The sequence below is a fragment of the Saccoglossus kowalevskii genome, chromosome 12 (assembly GCF_978046115.1).
Source record: "Saccoglossus kowalevskii chromosome 12, keSacKowa6.1, whole genome shotgun sequence".
Lineage (NCBI taxonomy): Eukaryota > Metazoa > Hemichordata > Enteropneusta > Harrimaniidae > Saccoglossus > Saccoglossus kowalevskii.
The window spans coordinates 19,968,249-19,991,621 of record NC_140652.1 but is presented as its reverse complement, the minus strand read 5'-3'; the positions used below and the strand labels follow the sequence as shown (position 1 = coordinate 19,991,621).

The 23,373-nt window shown below is 34.6% G+C and overlaps 2 protein-coding genes across 5 annotated transcripts in view; both read right to left on the bottom strand.

Moving 5' to 3' along the window:
• LOC102810424 (diacylglycerol kinase zeta-like) overlaps nt 1-23,373 on the bottom strand; it is a 166,432-nt gene that overhangs the window by 123,300 nt on the left and 19,759 nt on the right. The gene's annotated exons all lie outside the window — the stretch shown is intronic.
• On the bottom strand, nt 16,819-22,326 carry LOC102806178 (uncharacterized). Its single transcript, XM_085506266.1, has 7 exons — nt 22,095-22,326; nt 19,899-20,063; nt 19,364-19,450; nt 18,047-18,901; nt 17,771-17,853; nt 17,164-17,389; nt 16,819-17,009 (listed from the first exon to the last, which is right to left on the bottom strand). Exons 1-7 carry the CDS (start codon nt 22,324-22,326, stop codon nt 16,882-16,884), a joined length of 1,776 nt encoding a protein of 591 aa, XP_085362392.1. The 3' UTR covers nt 16,819-16,881.

Genomic DNA, 23,373 nt, shown 5'->3' with positions numbered 1-23,373 from the left:
ATAACAGCTACGATCAACAGTGCATATGCGACTTTACATAGTTCATGGAAGGTCCCTGGCATCTAATCAAGTGTGGATGCCACATACAATTTCATGCTTCTTACCTTCTAATTCTACAACAAAACACGGACAAGATGGCCATTATCCAAGCGTTAATGAAAACAGGATTTATAACGGAACATACTTGTTTAAGCATAGTATGTCAGTTTTCCCAAATACATGTAATTGTCGAACATTGTTTTTATTGAACAACTTAAATACAAATTCTGTTCGAGCTACTATCAGTTAACATTTATTTTTTAAACATCATTCAGTAACGCTACAATGTAGAGAGAAACAAATTGTAAAAAATAATTTACAGTGAATAATCTTTTAGTTTCCAAAATATATATCGCATTCATACATGTGGTTATGTATTTTTTTTAAATATTTTTGTGACATTTTTGGATACTATGTATCACTGCATGTCGTCTCTCCTGACTTTTTTTTTATGTGCCAGTGCTAAAATACAGTGCATTTTTAAACAGAGACCATATTATAGTTTGGGCATGGCATGACAGGACTACGAAACTATCTTTCTATCATAATGCAATATCTTGGCATTAACCAGGCCCGGTGGAACACAAGCACCTGCGAATGAATCTCGGCCAGTAGACGTAGCCTTCTCCTTCCTCGGGGAGGAGACAACCTTTGTTAATGTTCAACCTAACGTAGGATTTGAACTCGAGACTACAGATCATGAGTCAAATTGAGCTAAAAATTAAGAACATGAATTTCATCATGTTTCCATAAAATATCATAATATATCATAACAGTACAGCAACATTACAACATTTTTATTTTCTGTATGTTACGAATGTATAATTCCATTATTTGAGATAAACTCCTCTCGCCTTCTCACTTGTGCTATTCAAAACCAACAAGACCTGATTAACACTATCACAATTCAGGCCATATTAATAATCTTCTAATCACCCTTGCCTAGCATTTTTTAGCCATTTTTCAAAACAAGGTCTGGTGAACAATGTATTGGTAATTTTTTTTTTAATAATAAGAGAAATTTCTACCTTATTCTGTAATACAGTGTACATTTTGATTTCTTTAAATTTTGCTACAATATACAGTCAATCATATTATAATTTCGTTATGTTGATTGTTCTATTTTCATTATGGTTCATTTTCTCTGAATTTTTTCATTGAATTCCCCTAATTTTGTATATCAAAGTCTTCTGGCATGCAATATACATTGACATGTAATCTAGTTTATTGTCCTCAATCTTAGTTTCTGCCAAATAAAAATAATGTAATATTTCGCTTCATTGTGTTGAAGAAACGTAAAAGTGTCTCTCCATATTGAAACAAACAGCCTCTCGGCTGAGATAGCTCCGCCATTAGCAATACACATTTCAATCAAAGAACTGACTGAGGATATCATTAGAAAATGAACAATATGTATATTATCAAAGCAATTGGAGTTGTTGTTTTTAACAAGAAGTCGAAAATATCACTTTTTACCAAAAATGACAAAAATGACAAAAATATTCACCATTAGAGAATTAGAGAATTGACGATATCATCACGAAATGAACAAATCTGAGAGAGGTCCACCCAAGGTACATATACACTAAGTATCAAAGCATTCAGACTTGTAGTTTCCAAGAAGAAGTTGGAAAAGTAAAAAGTTGACACGGACAACGGATGCCGACAGAAATTCACTCATATGATAAGCTTCGCTCGACAAAGTTGACAGCGGAGTTAGAAAAGATCATTTTTGAGGCAAACAGTCACTGATATTTTGAGTCATAGAAGACCAGAGAAATTTCAACTGCTGCCAAATTGATTTTTACAGTATTCGTCTGAGAACGTAGGGTACATGTACTTTTGGAATTGTCTGTTACTTAAAGTAAATAGACCATTTTCCGTTTACTGCGAGAATCATGCGTTGTGCGTGAAATCGAACGTAAAAACAGGACAAACAAAGGTCATAGCGTCGTAGTGGCGTCAAACATCGCGTGGGATTCGACAAACGCGAAGTATTTTAGGGGGCATTTCCATGCTTAATAATGTGCTGTTCACATATCATGATAGGCAATTTCGATTAAGTAAGGGTATTCGAAAGCAATATTCCTCTGTCGAAGATCAGCCGGTCGGTGTGAGTTACGAAATAAAGAAATTCTAGTTCAAAATCAAATCGTTTGACTTTTGCGGCAGATGTTCGACGCGCGTCTTTCATACATCTTGCGAGATCTCGCAATTGTACGGAAAATCACCTATTAGAGCCCGGCAAAATATAAATCCCATGCAGACTGTATAGTTTTCTTGCCTCTTTACAAAATTTACAAATTTTAAAGTGAGTATTCTCCACACAGCAAACTCATTTCCTTTATTTTGATAAATATTTCTAAATATCAATTCAAACTGAAACAAAAGATTTCTATTGGCCAGTGGAATATCATGATTAGAGTATTATCAAATTACATCAGTGTGTACTCTGCTTGTTGATTGGCAGGCTTTAATTACTGTAAAATACTTTATTTTAGCTGGATTTAATTTTCGCTGAAAAGACTTTTTGTGTGTTGTTCATGGAATTTAATTTCACCGATTTTTGACGAGTTGAATGTAAAATATAGGAAAACAGGTATATTCGCTGAATTTTATTTTCACTGAACCACTCCTTCAGTGAAAATAGCGAAAATTAATTCCAAGGAAAAACAAAGCATTCTACAATACACTTAGACTATACTATATGTATAAAACTACATATTGGATTGTTAGTTAATTTCCATTACATCATTTTATAAAGTGTAGTTCAGACAAAAAAGTCATTTAGGAGTTTAAATACAATGACAACAAATCATGTATGTAGTTGCAAATGTGACTGGTGAGTCCTTAAAATTCGCAAACTGAAACTGCTGGCAAAGAAATCAACAACTCAACTGGCGCTAAAGTGAGTGCATATGCACTGGTAAGGCGAGACTTTTATTATCCCTTGTTTCGCGAACCCGCGGAATGAACAGGAGCCGAAAATGAAATAAAAATAAAATTTTATTTCAGCGTAATTTCCGGCGCCCACCGACTTGTAAGCGCAAAAAAACATTATTTTTATCTTCTTTTTTTTTACTGACTGCCGCATAACAAATCCAATTTACATTTTCGTGGGAGTATCATGATCAAAGTATCCAAGTCTCGCGCAGATGAGAAACAAGGTTATAAAGGGAATAACATTTTATTTCATTTCTCCTTTCCGATCAATGATCTCACTTACAATTCTTTGAGAATCACACAAATCTAATGGAAAAAAATAATTAATTTTATTTTGTTTCCGTCCTCCTCAAAAAAATTGCTTTATAAAAACCTGGCAACAAAGAATAAAAAAAGTCTGGCCTAAGCACGAATAAAACTTTAAAGGTACAACAAGCATGGTGATGTAAACACTGAGTATTAAAATTCACTGAATAATTAAACAAAAGGGAAAAAATTACCCCTTCAATATGTACACACAAAAAATGTGTGAAATTAACACACACACACACACACCAAGAAATAGACAACGATCCCCACACATTGCTGTCAATTGCAAATTCTGGGACAGAAAAAAGGGGAAAATAAAAGCAAGCATGTAGGTTTCATAAAGTTGCAGGAATCTGATACAAAATAGTAGTTTAATTACTTTGTTGTAATAAAAATAGTCCTCAATTCATCAAATCTACATGTATCACAAAGGAATGCATTACAGCCTGTGCCCCCCCCCCTCCGAATCACTCCAGCCCCCTCATACAATAGAAAACACTGATTATATTATGCATGTTTTTAATTTTTTTTTTCTTTGCACCTGTCAAGCCCATAAAAATATTGACCAAAAGCTTTTAAAGTCAGCGCGGTGACATGAAGCGAGATTGATAGCCATTATTGTCAACAAGGCACGAATGACCTCTAGCCAATGTATTTTTTAATAACGTAAATTTATTGTGTTTGCAAATTATAAAGTTATATCTGGAGGCCTGAAAAAGATGAACATAAGAGAATATCATTAATTTATTCATAATACCATTTACATATCATTAGCATATATTTGCACATTTATAGCATAGCCACTTTCTTGCCATCAAATGGATCCCAGACTAAGGTAGAATGCTACACTTCATTTTTATATATTTCATTTACTGTTTTTCTCAAAATAAATTGAAAAAAGTTTACATACTGCTGGCTAATACTATTAAAACAAATAATTGTAGGTAGATTTTGACACAAAATATTGCTATTGCTATATATGCACTTGTCAAAAACTTGCCAGTCACATTCTACTTTGAGAAATATGAATTCAACATATTGTAAGATTACAGGGTATTTTCAAGATGGCAGACATTTTGGGAAAAAAAGTTCACAGCAAAAAACTTTCACTATTTGGCTCAGTTGTGAGCTCAACACATAATTCCGAGAAGATGTAAAAATAATAAGCTTATTATAAAGATATCGAAAAACATGTACTCATGCCGACAGTATGCAGTCGCATCGACCTCCATGCGTCAGTCAATACCCTCGCCGTACTGTCTTCGAGCATACTTCGTGGATATCCTCAAATGACCTCATGTTAATAATGATTTTTTTTTCAAAAATATATAATAATGATTAAAATTTGACATTTCTGATTTTTTTTTTTAAATTGGAATAATTCTGTATTAGCTAGGGGGTCAGAAGGGAGGCTTGCAAATTATTCTACTTCCACACAAGCTGCAGTAGCTCTCAGAGAACATGGAATGCACTGTTTAAAATACGGGTAATTCATTGTTACTTGAGTCCAATACAGCGTGTCTGTATAAACACAATGTACGTAGACCAATTAAATTTGATTGAATTGCGTGACGTAATTCTACATGACGTGTTAACGAGACAAGATTACTGAATTGACACGATACAGATTGTTGAAGCTAAGAACGAATGCTAAGAATGAAAGTGGTTGAAAAGTAAAAAAATGTAGGCATGTTAAAAGCAGCAATACTTGTTATTATGCTGAGAGAAAGAAACCATTAAATAAATGACAAAGAACAGATAAAAGATTTTCGAAACAATTTGTAATTTCTCTGTTGAACCCCATACAATTGGGGTTCATAATTAAAAATCTATTTTCATCTTCAGAATTGAAAACTGCCAATCACAGAAAATAATAAAATACATATACGTAACTGTGTTAAACCGCAACCAGCCACGAATTCAGATATGAGCAAAACTTGGAAAATTTAAAAACAATAAAAAAATCGGGATGTTTTGCTGAGCGAGCAGTTTCATCAAATAAATGCAATACAGCCAACCGAATGTTGGCATCTTCTACAAAATAATTGTGTACAGTCTGCTACTCCTCAAATGAAATGTTGATAAGAATAGGTGATTTTCCGTACAACTGCGAGATCTCGCGAGATGCATGAAAGACGCGCGTCGAACGTCTGCCGCAAAAATCGAACGATTTGATTTTGAACTCGAATTTCTTTATTTCGTAGCGCACATCGACTGGCCGATCTTTGACAGAGGAATATTGCATTCGAATATCCTCACTTTAATCGAAATTGCCCATCATCAAATGTGTACAGCACATTATTGACATGGAAATGTTCCCCAAAATACTTTCCCGTTTGTCGAATCTCACGCGATGTTTGACGCCACTACGACGCTATGACCTTTGTTTGTCCTGTTTTTTACGTTCGATTTCACGCATAACGCGTGATTCTCACAGTGAACGGAAAATGGTCTAATGGCAAACCTTTTGATAAAAAACAAGTCATTGTCAATGACACGTCCCCGTTCCGTTCATATTTGAGTGACATATACATTCAAAGCAGATCATGACCGAAATGCACCTGCATATGTACAACACATTGTGCTAAATCTGAACAAAATCCATCCATGCATGACTGAGATCCGGTTCTGGAATTGTGAAAATACGTGATTTTGATGCATTTTCGGCCTTAAAATGGCCATCATTTCGCTATTGTTAAGCAGATCATGAAACAAAGGCACATATCTATTTGTGACATGATGTACCATGTGTGTGTGAAGTTTGAACTTGATCAATCCAGACATGTCTTGGATACGGATCCAGAACTGAATTATTTAACAAAATGGCCGCCAGTCGGCCATTTCGAACTTGATACGAAAAAAAAAAAGACGTGCATCAAGGTCCTATTATGTTTAATGTATGTACCAAATTTGAACAAAATCCATCCATGCATAACTGAGATACGGGTCCGGAATGGTGAAAATGTGCGATTTCAATGCATTTTCGGCCTTAAAGCGGCCGCCATTTGGCTATCGTTAATGAGATCATGAAACAAATGCACATACATATTTGTGACATGATGTACCTTGTGTGTGTGAAGTTTGAACTCTATCAATCCAAGCATGTCTCAGATACGGATCCAGAACTGAATTCTTTAAAACAAAATGGCCGCCAGTCGACTATTTCGAACTTGATCCGAAAAAAAAAATGACGTGCATCAAGGTCCTATTATGTTTAATGTATGTACCAAATTTGAATGAAATCTGTCCATGCATAACTGAGATCCGGGTCCGGAATGGTGAAAATGTGCGATTTCAATGCATTTTCGGCCTTAAAGCGGCCGCCATTTGGCTATCGTTAATGAGATCATGGAACAAATGCACATACATATTTGTGACATGATGTACCTTGTGTGTGTGAAGTTTGAACTCGATCAATCCAAGCATGTCTCAGATACGGATCCAGAACTGAATTCTTTAAAACAAAATGGCTGCCAGACGGCCATTTCGAACCCGATCCAAAAAAAAAAGTGACGTGCATCAAAATCCGTCCATGCATAACTGAGATCCAGGTCCGGAATGGTGAAAATGTGTGATTTTGATGCATTTTCGGCCTTAAAATGGCCGCTATTCGGCTATCGTTAATCGGATCATGAAAAAAATGCATGTGCATATGTCCCATATAATGTGTGATGTATGAGTGAAGTTTGAACTTAATCGGTCCATGCATGTTCGAGATACAGGTGATCACGGACGCACGGACGCACGGACACAGGGCAAAACATAAGTCCCCGTTTTCGGACTGCGTCCGAACGGGGACTAACTAAAAGCAATATCTTAAACCATCTGTATGGGCCAAAATAATGATGAAATTTAGTGAACATTTTACAAAATGAGAAAATATTTGCACTGAATTTTGGGTGAAAAAAAAATAACTGGCACTCGAATGGTTAAATATCAATATCCTATATCTGAAAAACAGTACCTTGCGGATTGGATTTCTTTGAAGTTCAAATATGAGAAAAGGCTTCACCAAAATTGAAATCTGACTTGAAATAACGGTGTTTAATAAAAATCGATGTCCAATAGAGAATTGAGATATTAGCACTTTCATTTAAAGTAGACGATTGTATTGATTTGCATACACCGAATAACGAATCAATTGCTGACAACAAGCATGAAAACTTTACGACTAAAACCCGCTCTATTAACTTAAAAAAACATAACATATTTATAATGTACAATAAGACGTGTTTGTTTTGATAGCAAGGGCAAATATTAATAGCAACGAAAATTAAATTGCATTTGACGAAGAGATAAAATCCTATTATGGCCACGCTCCCATGACAGTCGTCAATCAATCAATCAAGGAAATGACAATTTCAGATTTTATCACTTTCATTTTCAGCTCATCATATCAGATATATTTTATTACCTGTTATTCAAATAGTGTGTTGACAGTCAGTGTGTATTACCTATTTGACCTTTGACCTTTTGGAAGTCAAAGCCAACTTTCTGATGATATTTGAGAAAAAGTACATTTGTAGGATCAAAAATGATAGAATTTATCATAAGAGAGTTCTAAAATGTATCTATAATGTTTTAATTCATCAGCAGCACTGAACGCTTTCAAGGTTCAATGTACTGCATTAAATCATACTTTGTGATATCTATGTGGTAAGGTTATTATTATTCATTATTTTTAATTATTTTATTTCAACTCTAATACAGCAATACTGTGCCACATTAAACATGACAAAAACCTGTGCATGTGAATTCTTAACTTTTACAATGCGTGATTGGTCATCGTACATCATTTACATTGCATCTACATTATTATTTACATTGCCAGAAACTATTCAATAAACACTGCAACGACGTAAATTCTACTGGCATAATATACACTGTAGCTACAAGCGTTCGTTGAGTGGTACGCTGCCTTATGACATTCTTAGTACTTGATTCGGCATTTACTGTAATCAAGCCAAACTGAGCAAGTTATAATTGCATATATACAAGAGAATATATTTAAACTTTCCAAAATGGAGAACTATTATCACTCAAACCTAAATGTCAATTTTTTTTTAAATATTTTAACAATATTATGCTTCATATTAATAATGATGGATCACCCTTTCATCTCATGACATTGAGCAAAATTTGGAAAAATAAGAAAATAATTTCACCATAGCAACCAGTGCAAAAATGTGAATTTTGACCCAAATTTTGTTTTTATTTTTGATATTCCATTGGCATTTACCCATAATAATGAAAACATGAAAAAAAATTACATATTATATAATTTTCAATTCTGCCGAAATTTCAGTAATAGAAGATGAAGTCATTTAATTCTTATAGATTAATATAAGAGTGGGTGGATGTTGTGCTGGATACAAACAAATGACACAACCATTATTACTTTAATACATGTAATGCATTGCACGCAAATCTTCAAAACAGCTCTACTTCGATTCGACTTAGATATGCAGTAAAATTTAATAGCCATATTAACCACGCGCAGTGAGCAGGCAATGAATGTACAATTAATACAAGTATGCATGACTGTACGTTATTTGCATTTTTATTGGCAATGATCATTTTGTTTTCATTTAAGGTCAAGTGTGACCTGAAGGAATGCAGCAATACCAGAGAACTACAGCCTCAATTTAAAATGGCATGATTTTAGCACCTTGTGCTAGTGTCCTAATTTCCTCAATTTCTCTATCAACAAAATATTGGCTCAAACATTTGGAGATTTTCTTGAAAATATTTCTTCTATCTTGAGTCAAAAACAGAATATGGTAATAAATGGTTGGAGGGCAGTGGTCACTTGTTAAATGACAGTGGTCATCTATCAGAGGGTAGTGGTCATCTATCAGAGGGTAGTGGCCATTTATCTGAGGGTGGTGGTCATCTATCAGAGGGAAGTGGTCATCTATCAGAGGGTAGTGGCCATTTATCTGAGGGTGGTGGTCATCTATCAGAGGGTAGTGGTCATCTATCGGAGGGGAGTGGTCATCTATCAGAGGGTAGTGGTCATCAGAGGGTAGTGGTCATCTATCGGAGGGGAGTGGTCATCTATCAGAGGGGAGTGGTCATCTATCAGAGGGTGGGGGTCATCTATCAGAGGGTAGTGATCATCTATCGGAGGGAAGTGGTCATCTATCAGAGGGTAGTGGTCATCAGAGGGTAGTGGTCATCTATCGGAGGGGAGTGGTCATCTATCAGAGGGGAGTGGTCATCTATCAGAGGGTAGTGGTCATCAGAGGGTAGTGGTCATCTATCGGAGGGGAGTGGTCATCTATCAGAGGGGAGTGGTCATCTATCGGAGGGTGGGGGTCATCTATCAGAGGGTAGTGATCATCTATCGGAGGGAAGTGGTTATCCATCAGAGGGTAGTGGTCATCTATCAGAAGGTGGTGGTCATTAATCAGAGGGTAGTGGTCATATATCAGAGATTGATGGTCATCTATCAGAGGGTGGTGGTCATCTATCAGAGGGTGGTGGTCGTCTATCAGAGGGTGGTGGTCATCTATCAGAGACTACTGGTCATCTATTAGAGGGTAGTGGTCATCTATCAGAGAGTGGTGGTCATCTATTAGAGGGTAGTGGTCATCTATCAGAGGGTGGTGGTCATCTATCAGAAGATAGTGGTTATCTATCAGAGGGTGGTGGTCATCTATCAGAGGGTAGTGGTCATCTATCAGAGACTACTGGTCATCTGTTAGAGGGTAGTGGTCATCTATCAGAGAGTGGTGGTCATCTATCAGAGAGTGGTGGTCATCTATCGGAGGGTAGTGGTCATCTATCGGAGGGTAGTGGTCATCTATCGGAGAGGAGTGGTCATCTATCAGAGGGGAGTGGTCATCTATCAGAGGGTGGGGGTCATCTATCGGAGGGAAATGGTCATCTATCAGAGGGTGGTAGTCATCTATCAGAAGGTGGTGGTCATTAATCAGAGGATAGTGGTCATATATCAGAGATTGATGGTCATCTATCAGAGGGTGGTGGTCATCTATCAGAGGGTGGTGGTCATCTATCAGAGACTACTGGTCATCTATTAGAGGGTAGTGGTCATTTATCAGAGGGTGGAGGTCATTTATCGGGGGAGGGAGTCATCTATCAGAAGATGGGTCATTTGCCCAATGGTCACCCATTTAAATAATGAAGTTTGTGATTACATAATTCCACGAAAGTCACTGTAAAACAAAACTTAAAGTCATTCATTTGTACATTTAAAATTCGTAGAAAAGTGATAACAAAATACAGTTTGTTTCAAGTGATGCAACATTTGAGTTTAACCTCATGTAATTAATCATGCATGAAACATTATATTTTTGAACAAACAAATGAGCAATCATAAACGAAAGTTGTGACAGACATATTTATAACTTTTCGTCATTGGAATATTTTTTCAAGGGCTTTGTATTCAGCCAATAAACTAACTGGAAATTGACAACAAATCACCGAAAAAACAACCGAGAAGAAATGCAGTTGGGGTGTAAATCTTCGGCACGCGTTCGAACTATTTCACGCAGTGAACCGTTTTCCATGATTACATCAATTCTATTAAAAAAATCTCGTCATTGCGACAACTGGTATTTAAATTTTTCTCAACATCCTTTATAGAAACAAGTACATCTATAAGTGGACTATTTTGGTGAAAAAGTGGCATCACAACAAGATGCACGTAGTAATGGGGTTATTCTATAGACTAATCTGAGGAAATTAAGATCCTAATTTGGGCTTTATTTTTGTTTCTCATTTTTTTTTTATCTAACACTTTCTTTACTTTATTTTATTTGAATTTTTATTTATTTGCTCAGTTTTTTTTTAAATTGTTGTTACCTGTGAAAGCCGAGAATGCGGGTATACAAAATAAAATGTATGTAATATTAATAAAACAATTACAAAATCATAAAAATATATAAAATAAATTGAATTCACGTTGTATAATACATCAGAATTTAATCAGATTGTACCACAGACCTATGACCTTTAAAATTACGGGAAGGTTTTTTTTTTTTTTTTTTTTTTTTATTATTAGGTTAAATTTTTAGACCAAAGAAACATGTTTGCATGTAATTTTCAAATTTACATAGAAATGTTGCATAACACAAATTATGCATTTTTATAATAAATTTTTTTTTTAAGTTGAAGGATTTTTTTTTAAATAATTTGAAGCGGAAAGCTTGAAGTGGCACAAGTATATTCAGCATATTATTAAAAAATCAGAATCTAATCTAATGATGTCATATCAACAATATGCTGAATGTTATAGGTCACAATGATAGAAAGAGATCCTTGTGTCTGTTTCCATGGAAACATGCAAGTGGAATTTTACTAAAACAACTGTTTATTAAAATAGAAAAAAAGTGACCCATGAAATTAAAAAAGCTGCGGTAATTTTAGATTTTGCAAACTGAGAATTGTGTTTTCAATCGTTTGCTGAGTCTGAAACGATTAAAGTTCTGATGAGGGAGTTGCGATTATACATGCAATGTACGATGCAAAGAACATCTATTTCTTGTAATCTTATCATAAAGCAAATACACTGATACACCTGACAGAAAAAGCAATGATTGAAAAAAAATGTCCAGTAAACAAGGAACAACGTCATGAAAAACGCACAATTGACAACGACATAGTGAAGTCAGAGTCATTGTTCCTGTTTTGATATCGAATATCATGTTAAAGTAATATGTATACTATAATAAATTAATGGATTTTGCAAGATAATCGCTTCAGGAGTTTTTAGCTAAATAGCTGAATGCTGAGCAGATTCTGTAGTTTTCGACAACTTAGAATGTTATCTTGTCACCGAATGGAATAGGAGATTATTTTTTTGACGATCGAAGATGAACTACATTACAAAATCAATAAGCTCAACGATCGATGAATTACAAAATCAATATTTGATGTGAAGCATTTATTTTCGATTGAGATTAGTCAGATGCACACCAGACACATTTTTTCTGTAGTCATTAGATCCCTCTCTTTAAAAATTTAAAGGACAACAATTTTACTCATGTTACCAGGGCGACCAAGCGAACATCTAGCAATACATGGGAGTTAGTTGTGTTTAGCAAGGGGCTGAATTTAAACAGCAATGTATGACAGCATTAATTGTAGTGATGACAATAATATTTTAGTCGATAAATGACAATATAACTAGCTCTGACCAGAATAACTTGTAAATATCCTTCTTTTCAGATATGAGTTTGGCCAAGTACACATTTTTAACTTGTGTGTTTCTGGTCACTGGTAGCATAGTGGTTGTCGCATCAGACACATGATAGGTAGACCCAAGTTCAAATCTTACCTTTAATAGGCTGAATATCAAAAGGTTCGACCCATACCCTGGGTGAGTGTGTGCCACAGACTCAATGGGAAGGCCAATTCCACTTGCCGACATTCATTCACTAACGAATGCGATTTTGGGAGAATCTTGGTTAATGTCCGCATGTGCATGTGTTGACACCAGGATAGGAAGATGGTCGCACAGCCCTGTCATGCACCATGTGTCAGCACTAGCACTTGCAATTTGCACACACAAAAATCTGTCGTCCGGCACAAAAAAAACAAAACAAAAAAAACTTATGTGTTTCTGGGCCTACAATACACTGTTTACATAAATTATTTTGAGTTATCATACAACAACCTTCCGAAGAGCTACCGCTTTCAGTGGAGTACTTGTATATTCCCCACACCCTGATTTCATAAGAGACAAATGTTTGAGAATTAAGCGAGTGTTATGAAAATGTCAACAATTCTTATGAGTAACATGAAGTTTCAGTTACTTTAATGAAATTTTGTCTTTGCAAATGTCAAATATTCTTCAAATCATGCAAATTCCTAGCAGCGAAAATTAAGTTTACAATGTTTTTTCATGCGTTCGTTCACCCATCAACAAATTTTTTCCACTGCTTTCGAAGGCTTAAGAAATTTATAATCAAGGCAAGGCATTCACAGTTTTACTATGTTTTCACTATTTTCAATATGTACAAAAAGTGTTGGTCACAATTCCAAATCTTTGTTTAAACATACTATTTTATTTCCTTAATTCAAATATCAAATAAACAAACAAGCTGTTTTTGAGGCATTGGACTCGAACAAATATCAACCACTGGCTTTTACACAATAACGGTGAAAGCGAAAGTCAATTTTTGTCACCTATCGAAAAAATAATTTTTTCAACAAATGTAAAATATTGCCTTCCCATTAACTCAAATGTTGGCAAAAAATATTATGGATAAATTTAGAGAAGTAAATTCAAGTAAAATCTGGCTGAGAAATAAAATACTGTGAAATTCGTTATTTTAGCTGGAATTAATTTTCGCTGAAAAAGCAATTTGGGTGTTTTGTATGGAATTTATTTTCACTGATTTTTGACGAGTTGAATGTGAAATATAGGGAAAAAAGTATATTCGCTGGATTTTATTTTCACGAATCATCCTTTCAGCGAAAATAAATTCCAAGCGAAAATAAAGTATTCTACAGTAACACTTTTAACCCTTTTATCTCCAGACTTTCTTGATAAAATTTGTCTGCAATTTTTTTTTTATAATCTGAAATATTTCTGAAAATGGAAATTTGAGTTAATTTTTGAATTTTTACCTAAAACTAGCTATTTTTTTTTGCAATCTCTTGAAGGAAAGTGCAGACTATACATGTAAATGGGACTATTTTGTGAATTTGTGACGAAAAGAGAGAATTTGTGGTGAAACAGATTAACACAAGAACCAGGAAAAAAGAAACAGTTTTCAGTCAATTTTCTTTCCAAGATCCATGCACACAGGCATTTGTGTCGTGCTGTTTTCAACTGATGCACACGATAACGAAAAACATATTCCATATGGAGAAATAATATTGAAAATATTAATTAGATAAAAATTTCACTTTCAGGCTCAGTTCTCTAAAAATCTTTGTATGGTACATTTGTATATTACTGAGTTTGTGATATTTAACACCATTTTTCACCCACATGATTTTTTACGAGAACATGTCTCATCAGTTTGGACTTTTCCCGCCATGTAATCGCACACTGATTAAAAAACTATAACGAAGATAAATGATATCATTTTATGCTGTCTACAGGGAAATTAAGTTGCTGACGATAATACAATACTGACAGTTATTAGGATAACAACAGTTACAATATTTATTTAGTCAACTTTTTTTATGTGAACTACTAACCACTGTTTCGTGACAGACACATTTTTGTAAATTTTGCAAGTCACAAATTCTGTAGCAGTTAATCTTTTCTCGCAGTTCTCGCTTTTCATTACAAATTCACAAAATAGTTCCATTTATAGTCTGCACTTCCCTTCAAAAGATTGGAACAAAAATAGCCAAATTTTTTGATTAAAAACTGATAATTACTTAAATTTTGTCTGCTGGCTTCAAAATTAGGGTTTATTTCTAGAAATATTGGTGAATTTAAGAAAAAAAGTGCAGTAAAAGTCTGGTGTTGAAAAGGTTAATGTTTTAGAGGTATTTTATACAAGTCCTATGAAGTTATCAAATCAAAGTCATCCTAATAAAAGACAAAACGCCTTTAAAACGCCATAATTTTCCCGCCATAATTCGGGACCAACATTTTGAAATATGTTTCTAAAATTTCTCTTTCCATTTTTGACTTGATAAAAATATTTCTCAAAGCTGGCACTTGATTAAAATTTCTGAATGCACTTTTATTTATTTTTTTAATATTTTTCTAAAAATGTTGATCAAGAAAAGTATAAGCAATCAGGTATCATATCCCTTTGATCCAAAATTATTTAAAAAAAATATACATAAATAGGCAAAATGTTGCTCCAACGATTTGGCTGGAAAAATAGCGTTCAAAAGTTAAATCAAGAATTCCCAAAAATTTATAGCGGTGAGTAAATATAGATACTGTGAAATACTTTATTTTCGCTGGAATTAATTTTCGCTGAAACGACATTTTAGGTCTTTTGTATAGAATTTAATTTCACTAATTTTTTAACGAGTTGAATGTAAAATATAGAAAAAAAGGTATATTCGCTGGATTTTATTTTCACTGAATCATTCCTTCAGCGAAAATTAATTCCGAGCGAAAATAAAGTATGTTACAGTAGCGTTGTTCCTATGGCATGTAGATTTCATGGCAGGTATAATGAGAATTCATCTACCATGCAGGCAAACACCATCAGTATTTTCAGTAGTCACAGTGGTTAAAACAATCAGCAATTATTCATCAATCGACCTTCAACGGCAAGTGTATAGCTAACACCCGATTATGAGAAGAAGAAATAGACGAGCTATTATTCATCTGTCAAGAGAGTTGCAACGTGGGCACGTAATTACCATACGTGTTCCCGCTTGGTCATTTTTTCAGCAAGAGACAAACAGGAAGTATGCGCATGATAATCAAGGTGTATCGTGCCATGCACACTGACCACTGTAGGTACACGTAATGCTTTGCCTCTTGGGATTTTGGATGCGATATACAACACAGTATGAAATTTGTAATTCTTCAAAGTTGAGAAGGGATGAAACTAACACACTTCAAAATTTTGTTAAATTCTCCCCATGATTGTTCATTTAAAAGTCTAAAAAACACATTTGGGACAACAAACCCTTTTTTTTTAATAATGAGAATTTTAAAGTTCTGACCAATTTAGAAGTTTGAAAGGCCACCAGAGTTAGTAAAGCACAAGGAAACCCTCTTTCTGAAACTGTTTTCCTTTATTTTTATCATTATTTAGGAATTTCACAATTGAAACTGAAATGAGAAGTTTATATTGGCTGATGGAAGAACATATACATAATGTATTGTCATTGATTGGCTGATTGAATTCAACCGCAATTAAAATTTATAAATATTTATTAAAATAAAGGGAATGGGTTTGTTGTGTCGATAGTACTAGTAGTAGTATAATATCTTGAGGTGATTTTCGCTGAAGGATTCTGAATCGATTCTGACTACTAATTTCATAGTAAATGAAGTACTAAATCTGTCAATTAAGGTCATTTCTGGGGGAAAAAGATGTCAAAGTATGTCGTAAGTGAATTAGTATAAAATCGATACATACAAGTAGCAGCGTATCAGAAGTATCCCTTATAAAAATATAAGGGTTCCTGCATAGTGTACCTGCTCAGCACCAGATAGCTATCGGGAACCTTCCAGATAGGTGTCTTTTTCGCATGCAAATTAGCTATGCGGGAAAGTATCAGGAAGGTTCCCGCTTTATGCGGCAAGGTTCCTGCTTTATGCAGCAAACCATTTTAAAAATGGACTATGCGAGAAAGAATCAGGAAGGTTTCAGCTTTATGCAGCAAATTATTTTGAATAGGGACTATGCGAGAAAGTATCGGGAAGGTTTCAGCTTTATGCAGCAAACCATTTTGATGAAAGGACTATGCGAGAAAGCATCGGGAAGGTTTCAGCTTTATGCAGCAATGAGATTTTATAAAAGGACTATGCAGAAAGTACTGGGAACTTTCTTGTACATTCTGACATCGTCAAAATGCATCCAGCTGTATACTGGGGTTTGGTGAACAACAAATTAACTGCAAGATAAATATATTGCCAAAAAAATATTTTATTGAAAAAGACCAGTCAGTTACTAAATAAAAAAAAAGGCACTAATTGGTCTCCTGTGTGTTGTTTCCTCTCATGCTGTTGAGGTGAGCTCTTTTCATGGAGCAACACTTCTGGTTCACCAATGTAGTTATGTCCCTATCTGCCATTTTTAGATGACTACAGGCATACTCTACAAATAAAGAGAGAAAACCTAATGGTAAAATTTAAATATGCAAGAATCAATTGTTTTGTAACATGTATCATATGCCTGATATTGCATGTGAAAAGGTTTCAAAAATCATTATAATGCCAATTTTTTATAGCCAATCTATCTAGATACTTACTAATCAATGCATCTATGGTTATATTTTCCGCCAGTTTAGTTCTGTTCATACCACTCAACTGCTCTGGTAGAAAAAAACCATCTATCATTTTTTTCATAAAAAGTGATGGAGAATCGTTTCTGCATTTAGATGTGACTGTTGATAACCATAAGCTTTGTACACATAAATTGGTACTCCCCAGCCTCTCAAACCCTAATGGTGGATCGGTCCCTAGGGCTACAAATTCCTGAAAGAATCATATAATACAAATTAAAAGTGTTAGTTGTTTTTGTATATTCTAGCTAACAAACCAATCTTTCAAAATTTATTTCAGAATAATTTGTGCGTAGCACAATGTATACGACAGTATAAAATATGGTATGTGTTTTGCACTGGTTGTCATTTAAGATGGTTATACATGTAGTCACTCTATTGTTTAGACACTCAAGATGTCTAACAATTAGGAATACATATGGTGTGTATTATGTATGCCATTCAAATTCTGTGTCACTATCACACCAGATACAAGACTTTAGGCGATATAGCTTCTGAAGGATAAACACACAGAAAACAACCAAAATCTATTAGTAACCATCTTCATCCAAGACTAAAAATGTTATATGCTTACATGTGGTGCTGCAGGAATCTGTACACCACGCACTGGTACATAGTGTTTAGGAGTGTGAGAGATGCTTGTAGATGAATATAAAGCTGAAAGAAAAAGAATATGGTATTGAACATATTTTTTTTTTATATATTACAATTGCACACATATGAACAATATTTCAATACCTTTACAACAGGGAGCAATAAAGCCATCAGGGAGATTCAGATCATTAAACTTAGGAGACATGTGCTAAAAACCATGAAATCATTACAAGCACATAAAGAAGCACTTATTTACCTTTTGAAGCCTTTAATTCTTGGTATTTAATTTTTATATGATGATAGTCCATCTCTGTTTTCTGAAGCTTTTCTTGCATGCTTTTCAGTTGTTTGTCTTTTAAAAGGCATTCAGCACACACATCAGAATTTCCAAGTAGAGTTAGGAAAGATGGGCTGGTATTGGTGTGTTCATTGAGAGAACTGAATTGATGGTCAGGAGCGTAATTGTAACATTGGTCAGGATAGGAAATGTAATGTTGGCCAGAAAGTGGTCTGCTGTACTCCTCAAGGGGTGGTGATTTGTCATGTTGGTTGACAGATCTGTCATTGGTTGCAATCAGTTGGTTAGTAGGGCATCTGTGGTGTTGGTTGGAAAAGGATCCATCATGCTGATTGTGAAGGTAGTTGTTGTATTGGCTGGGAGGGGGACTGTCATTTAGGTGGGTGGGTGATCTACTGTAATGTTGGTTGGAAGGGTAGCTGTTGTGTTGATTGGGAGGGGGGCTGTCCTGTTGGTAGGTGGGGGATCTACTGTCACATGGGTTTGGAGGGGGTCTATCATGTTGGCGGGTGGGGGATCTACTGTCATGTTGGTTGGAAGAGTACCTGTTGTGTTGGCTGAGGAGAAACCTGCTATGTTGGTTGGAAAGGGAACTGTCTTGTTGGTCTGGATGGGCTTTGTCATACTGGTTGAGAGGGGTCCTGTCACTATGTTTGGGAGGGGACCTGTCATCTTGGTTAGGTGGGGATCTTCTGTTTTGGTCTGATGTTCGTACATCGATAAGATCACCAAGTATCACCTTTGCCTGGTCTTGTGATGCCTGTTTTTTGGCTTGAGTTGCTCTTTGTTTCTTTTCTTTAGCTTCTTTCGACTCTGGTGACGAAAAAGGTTTTATCATTACAAACATAGTATTATTCTGTGCTACTGAACTGAACAAATTAAGCTAAACAAAACAGCATTTTCAATAAACAACATGCACTGTATAAAATGTACCACAAGAAAATCCATAAAACTGTAGTGTACAACTATAGTGTTGTTTTCTTAATTAAGGTAGAGATATATCAAAACTGAAAAAAAAACACATCAATAATAAATTTAACATTTAATCAGCTGTCGTACCCAGTATATCTGTATGTTGTTACCATACCCAGGATACTCAAGTTTTGAAAATCTTTTTTAGGGAGTGGGCACCTAGCAGAACACCCTCCCACATCTAAAAATTATCTTAATTACAATGTTGGTTCACCATGTGCTCGTTTAGGGAAATATTAAGTCTTTGAGAGAGGAATAATGATCGTAAAGTACAATATTATTATTCCAAAAATGCAATCTTACCTTTTGTTTCTTTTTCTTTAGATGTTTTAGTGCTAACTTTATTTTTGCTAGTTGTCTTAATGTTTTTTCTCTTTTTCCTTGGAGACTCTGAAGGTGCAAGACAAATCAAAAGAAAATCAATTTAATATGTTTTACCATAAAAGCCATAAGCCTTGTCTTGGAATTAAAGTGATATCCAACGTAGATAATATACTAACATTGTAGGAAATTGTTAATATGTATACATTTCTTTTCAGAAGTTCCATTGATTTGAAAGTCGGTAAGTTCTCAAAAGCGTGATTGACAACCAGATCAACACAGTGATTGGACAATGCAACAAAGCTTTCAAAAGGATTTAAGTTTAAATAATTTTGCAACAACTTTTAAAGCTACATTGATGTTTGTACATTTGACTTGACTATGCGCTTCAAAAATGGCTATCGCTGTAGCAGCTGGCAATTAATTTACCTGAAAAAAAATGAGAATTTCGCACTAGTCCATAACGGGCAAGTAATGTCAGACTTACTTGTGAAAATGTATAAAAACTGATCATTACCTGCAGTTTCCTCTTCAGAAGATCTGTCTTCTTCATCCACAAAATCAGCACGCTGTTTATTTTTGCGTTGTCTTTTACCAGAGTTTGGTGTTTCATGACTGATTCTAACGATTCTAATTGATGACAATTTTTTTGCCAACTTCACCAGTTCTGATTCACTAGCACCTAATGTTAATGAATATAATTTATATGATTTACTGAAGTGTCTGCTTGCAACAAATATATCAACACAAGCCTCAAAGTTACAAAAGCTGCAGGTACTCAAATAAACACCCAAGTATGTGACAAATAAATCAAATCTAGCATACAGCACTATATATTTTGTATACCAACTTTTTCACTTAGTATAAATGGTAATTAATAGAAATATGAGCTGATTTAACGATTCATGCCTGTTAAAACAACCAGTGCTGATACATTGTGTAATAATAGTTTGAATCATGTTGGTTCTGAACCATGATGAATCCAAGCGGAGAGAAGATATAAAGTTAAAATCAAGCCTTAATTATTATAGATAATTCAAAACTAGCTTGAAAAGTTAAAAATATCTTCAGTCAATAAATAACTTTAAAGGAGCACAGCTAAAATTCAGAGCAAGATCATGTACTCTTGGGTTGGCATATGAAAAAAGAAAATGGGAAAATAATAGTGAAGATGACATAATTTTTCCATGTTATGAAAAAAGTCGAAGAAACCCTTGAACATTTTATTTTGCAATGTCCAAGTTTTAAAATAAAAAGGGACAACTTAATGTGTGAAATAAAAGAAATGATATTGAAGATGAAAAAACAAATTTATCTGATAAATTATATGATATTTTGCTTGATCTATAACAGCATTTCCTGTACATAAAAAATAAATAAATAAATAAATAAATAAATAAATAAATAAATAAATAAATAAATAAATAAATAAATAAATAAATAAATCACTGAACATTAATGACAAAGCAAACAGGATTTACTAAATGTTCTTGTGTACTAAAATTCTCATTGACATCAGTTGTAGTATTAGATTTTCAGTTAAACTGAAATGAATTAAATAAACAACAGAAAAATACATATATAACTTTACACATAGACAATGTTTTTGTTTTTTTACACAACCATGTCTAAGTTGTCTCATTTTAACTATGATGAGATAATTGAGTTGTAGAATTACACAGTTGGGGACATTATTTAGTAAGAATTTGTGGCATTGTTGCATTAAATAATACTCAGAGTATACATAAATAAACCATTACGTAATAAGCCATTACGTTCTATTACATGACGCTTTCGGAAAATTAAACAAATGACAATTTTAGTTCAGTCAATAATAAAATTTCGAAATTAGTTTAGACGTCATTGATTTACCCAGCACTTTTACAATGAAGAAACAGAAATGGTAACAATAAAACGCACATTTTAATATTCCAATGTTATTTACGATGTAAAAATTATTAGTCTGAGGGAGAACAGTCGAAGGCAAACTCTTTATCACCTCGTTGTCGAATGTGTTCGATCGTACGCAAACTCTCGATTTGACCCAGGAGATTTGACCTACAACAACGTCTGTTGACCTGATAGGTCAAGTCTGTTATTAACCAATCAGAATGATGGGTTGTACCGACGAAATTCTCCGGGAATTCCCGAAGGCATTTCGGTAAGGCAATGAAGAAGCCTCGAAGAAGCGATGTCGAAGTACGATCTGTTGAAATTGATTTTGACGAAAAATGGCATGATGTAGAAACAAATTGTAATTAAAAAATATTGCAAGGTAAACTGGAATTTTAACAGGTCATCGTCGATGGGTATATGTAGTTTTCGCATTGGCAGCAGTCGATATTTACGCTGTATTATATAAATTTGGGTACTGGTATTCGGAAAAGTCAGACGATGTCTAGGCAGTCATAATTTAGAAGGGTTGGGCGCTAAGACGAACTTTATCCCAAAATAAAATTTCCCGAAAGTAGGCTGGGCGCTTAGTTGAGCATAGGTGCTAAGTCGGACTAGTACGGTAAAACAGATTACCAAACATATAATCTACAAATAATTATATTGCTATCTAAAAATAAACGAGAAATAATACAGATTGCATAAAACTATTACTATCCACTAATTCAAAACAAAAACAAACGATGTAGATATTATTCAGGCTTTTATCGTTGTACAAAAACTGTAATAACTAAAATCAGAATATAAAAAATCACCTTACCATGCGTTACAAAAACCGCATCGTACTTCTCTTTTCCGTACATTGCCTGGAAGGCATCGCCAAACAGAAGGTCCTCTAAACTGTCTTCATGGTGCAAACAATCCTTCCTGGGTATCACACCAAACTGCTTATCTATCGTCCAAAAAATACATGCAAAGTCTGTTCCCGGACTCTTTATCAATTTCAGCGATTTCTTTACATCTGGGTGATCAGATTCCAGGTTAAAACCCATTATCACAAAATGTACATGTACACCGACCTATAAATCGTGAAGGAATTCGGAATTGCCGCAAAATGCCGAAAATTCTGACGTCAATGCCTCGTTTTCAGTTTGCTACAAGGTTTAACAGCGCGTGTTTACGCCAATGCGTACGTGCCGACAGGTGCCAATGACGTCAGGTTCCGCGTAAATACGCAGGGTTAGAACGTCAAAACTTGGCTCCTACAGGGTGAGTACAAACGTCTGCATTTTTTCCTATAGCATTAAGGCCATGCTGATTTGGTTTTTAACTTATTGTGAGATTATATGCAACATTTTCGTGAATGTATACAAGAATAACGCACCAATATTTTTGCTGATTTTATCACTAAACTTGGTGCTAAAAAGCTGTACCAAGCAGACGGCTATATATACAGTTCCGGCTTTACAATCCAGTAACTGTACTTGGATGTTACGATTGACAGTTTACGTAACCGTAAAATCTACACATAGTATTGTTATTATTTAACCTATTTTAGCAACAAATATTTCAGATTTGTTTCCAGCTCAAATACATTTGACTGTTCAATATAAATATTACTTTTTTATTTTCAGACTGTTGGTACATCAAAATAGAAAATCTAAATCAAAGAGCGCGTACGTCACCGTTTGTGTAGATCTGTGAGACATTTTAGGTGCTTCTGGCCGTGCTAACAAGCAAGTTTTATTTTTTTCGAAAGAAAAAAAATCTCGCTTCAGACCAGCCCAGTCAAGGTCTTAGTTAGAAACTGTTATTACGTGAACTATCTATTGATAAAAGACTAGGTAAGTTTAACTACATTTAATACACTAGTATTTTCTAAACAAGTTTATTATCATCCCATTTACAAATATAAGTAGTGCTGCGATGTTTGGTATACAAGTATAGTACTCATTTCACCCAACTTTTTATCGCTTTTCAATCAACCACTTATCGCTTAACTTCCAGCCGCACGGTCTTTTCCGACCGGAAAACGGCCAAATTTTAATCGCCTTTTTACCACTGCTCGCTTATTGAAAACGCCGACCGCTCGCCCAATC

Excerpts from the sequence above, each read along its gene's own strand:
- LOC102806178 (XM_085506266.1), bottom strand. The coding sequence starts at position 22,326 with ATGGGTTTTAACCTGGAATCTGATCACCCAGATGTAAAGAAATCGCTG. Across the intron at positions 19,451-19,898 it reads TTCTGAAGAGGAAACTGCAG|AGTCTCCAAGGAAAAAGAGA; the intron begins GTAATGATCAGT and ends TTGCACCTTCAG. Across the intron at positions 17,854-18,046 it reads AGAATTAAAGGCTTCAAAAG|CTTTATATTCATCTACAAGC; the intron begins GTAAATAAGTGC and ends TTTTTCTTTCAG.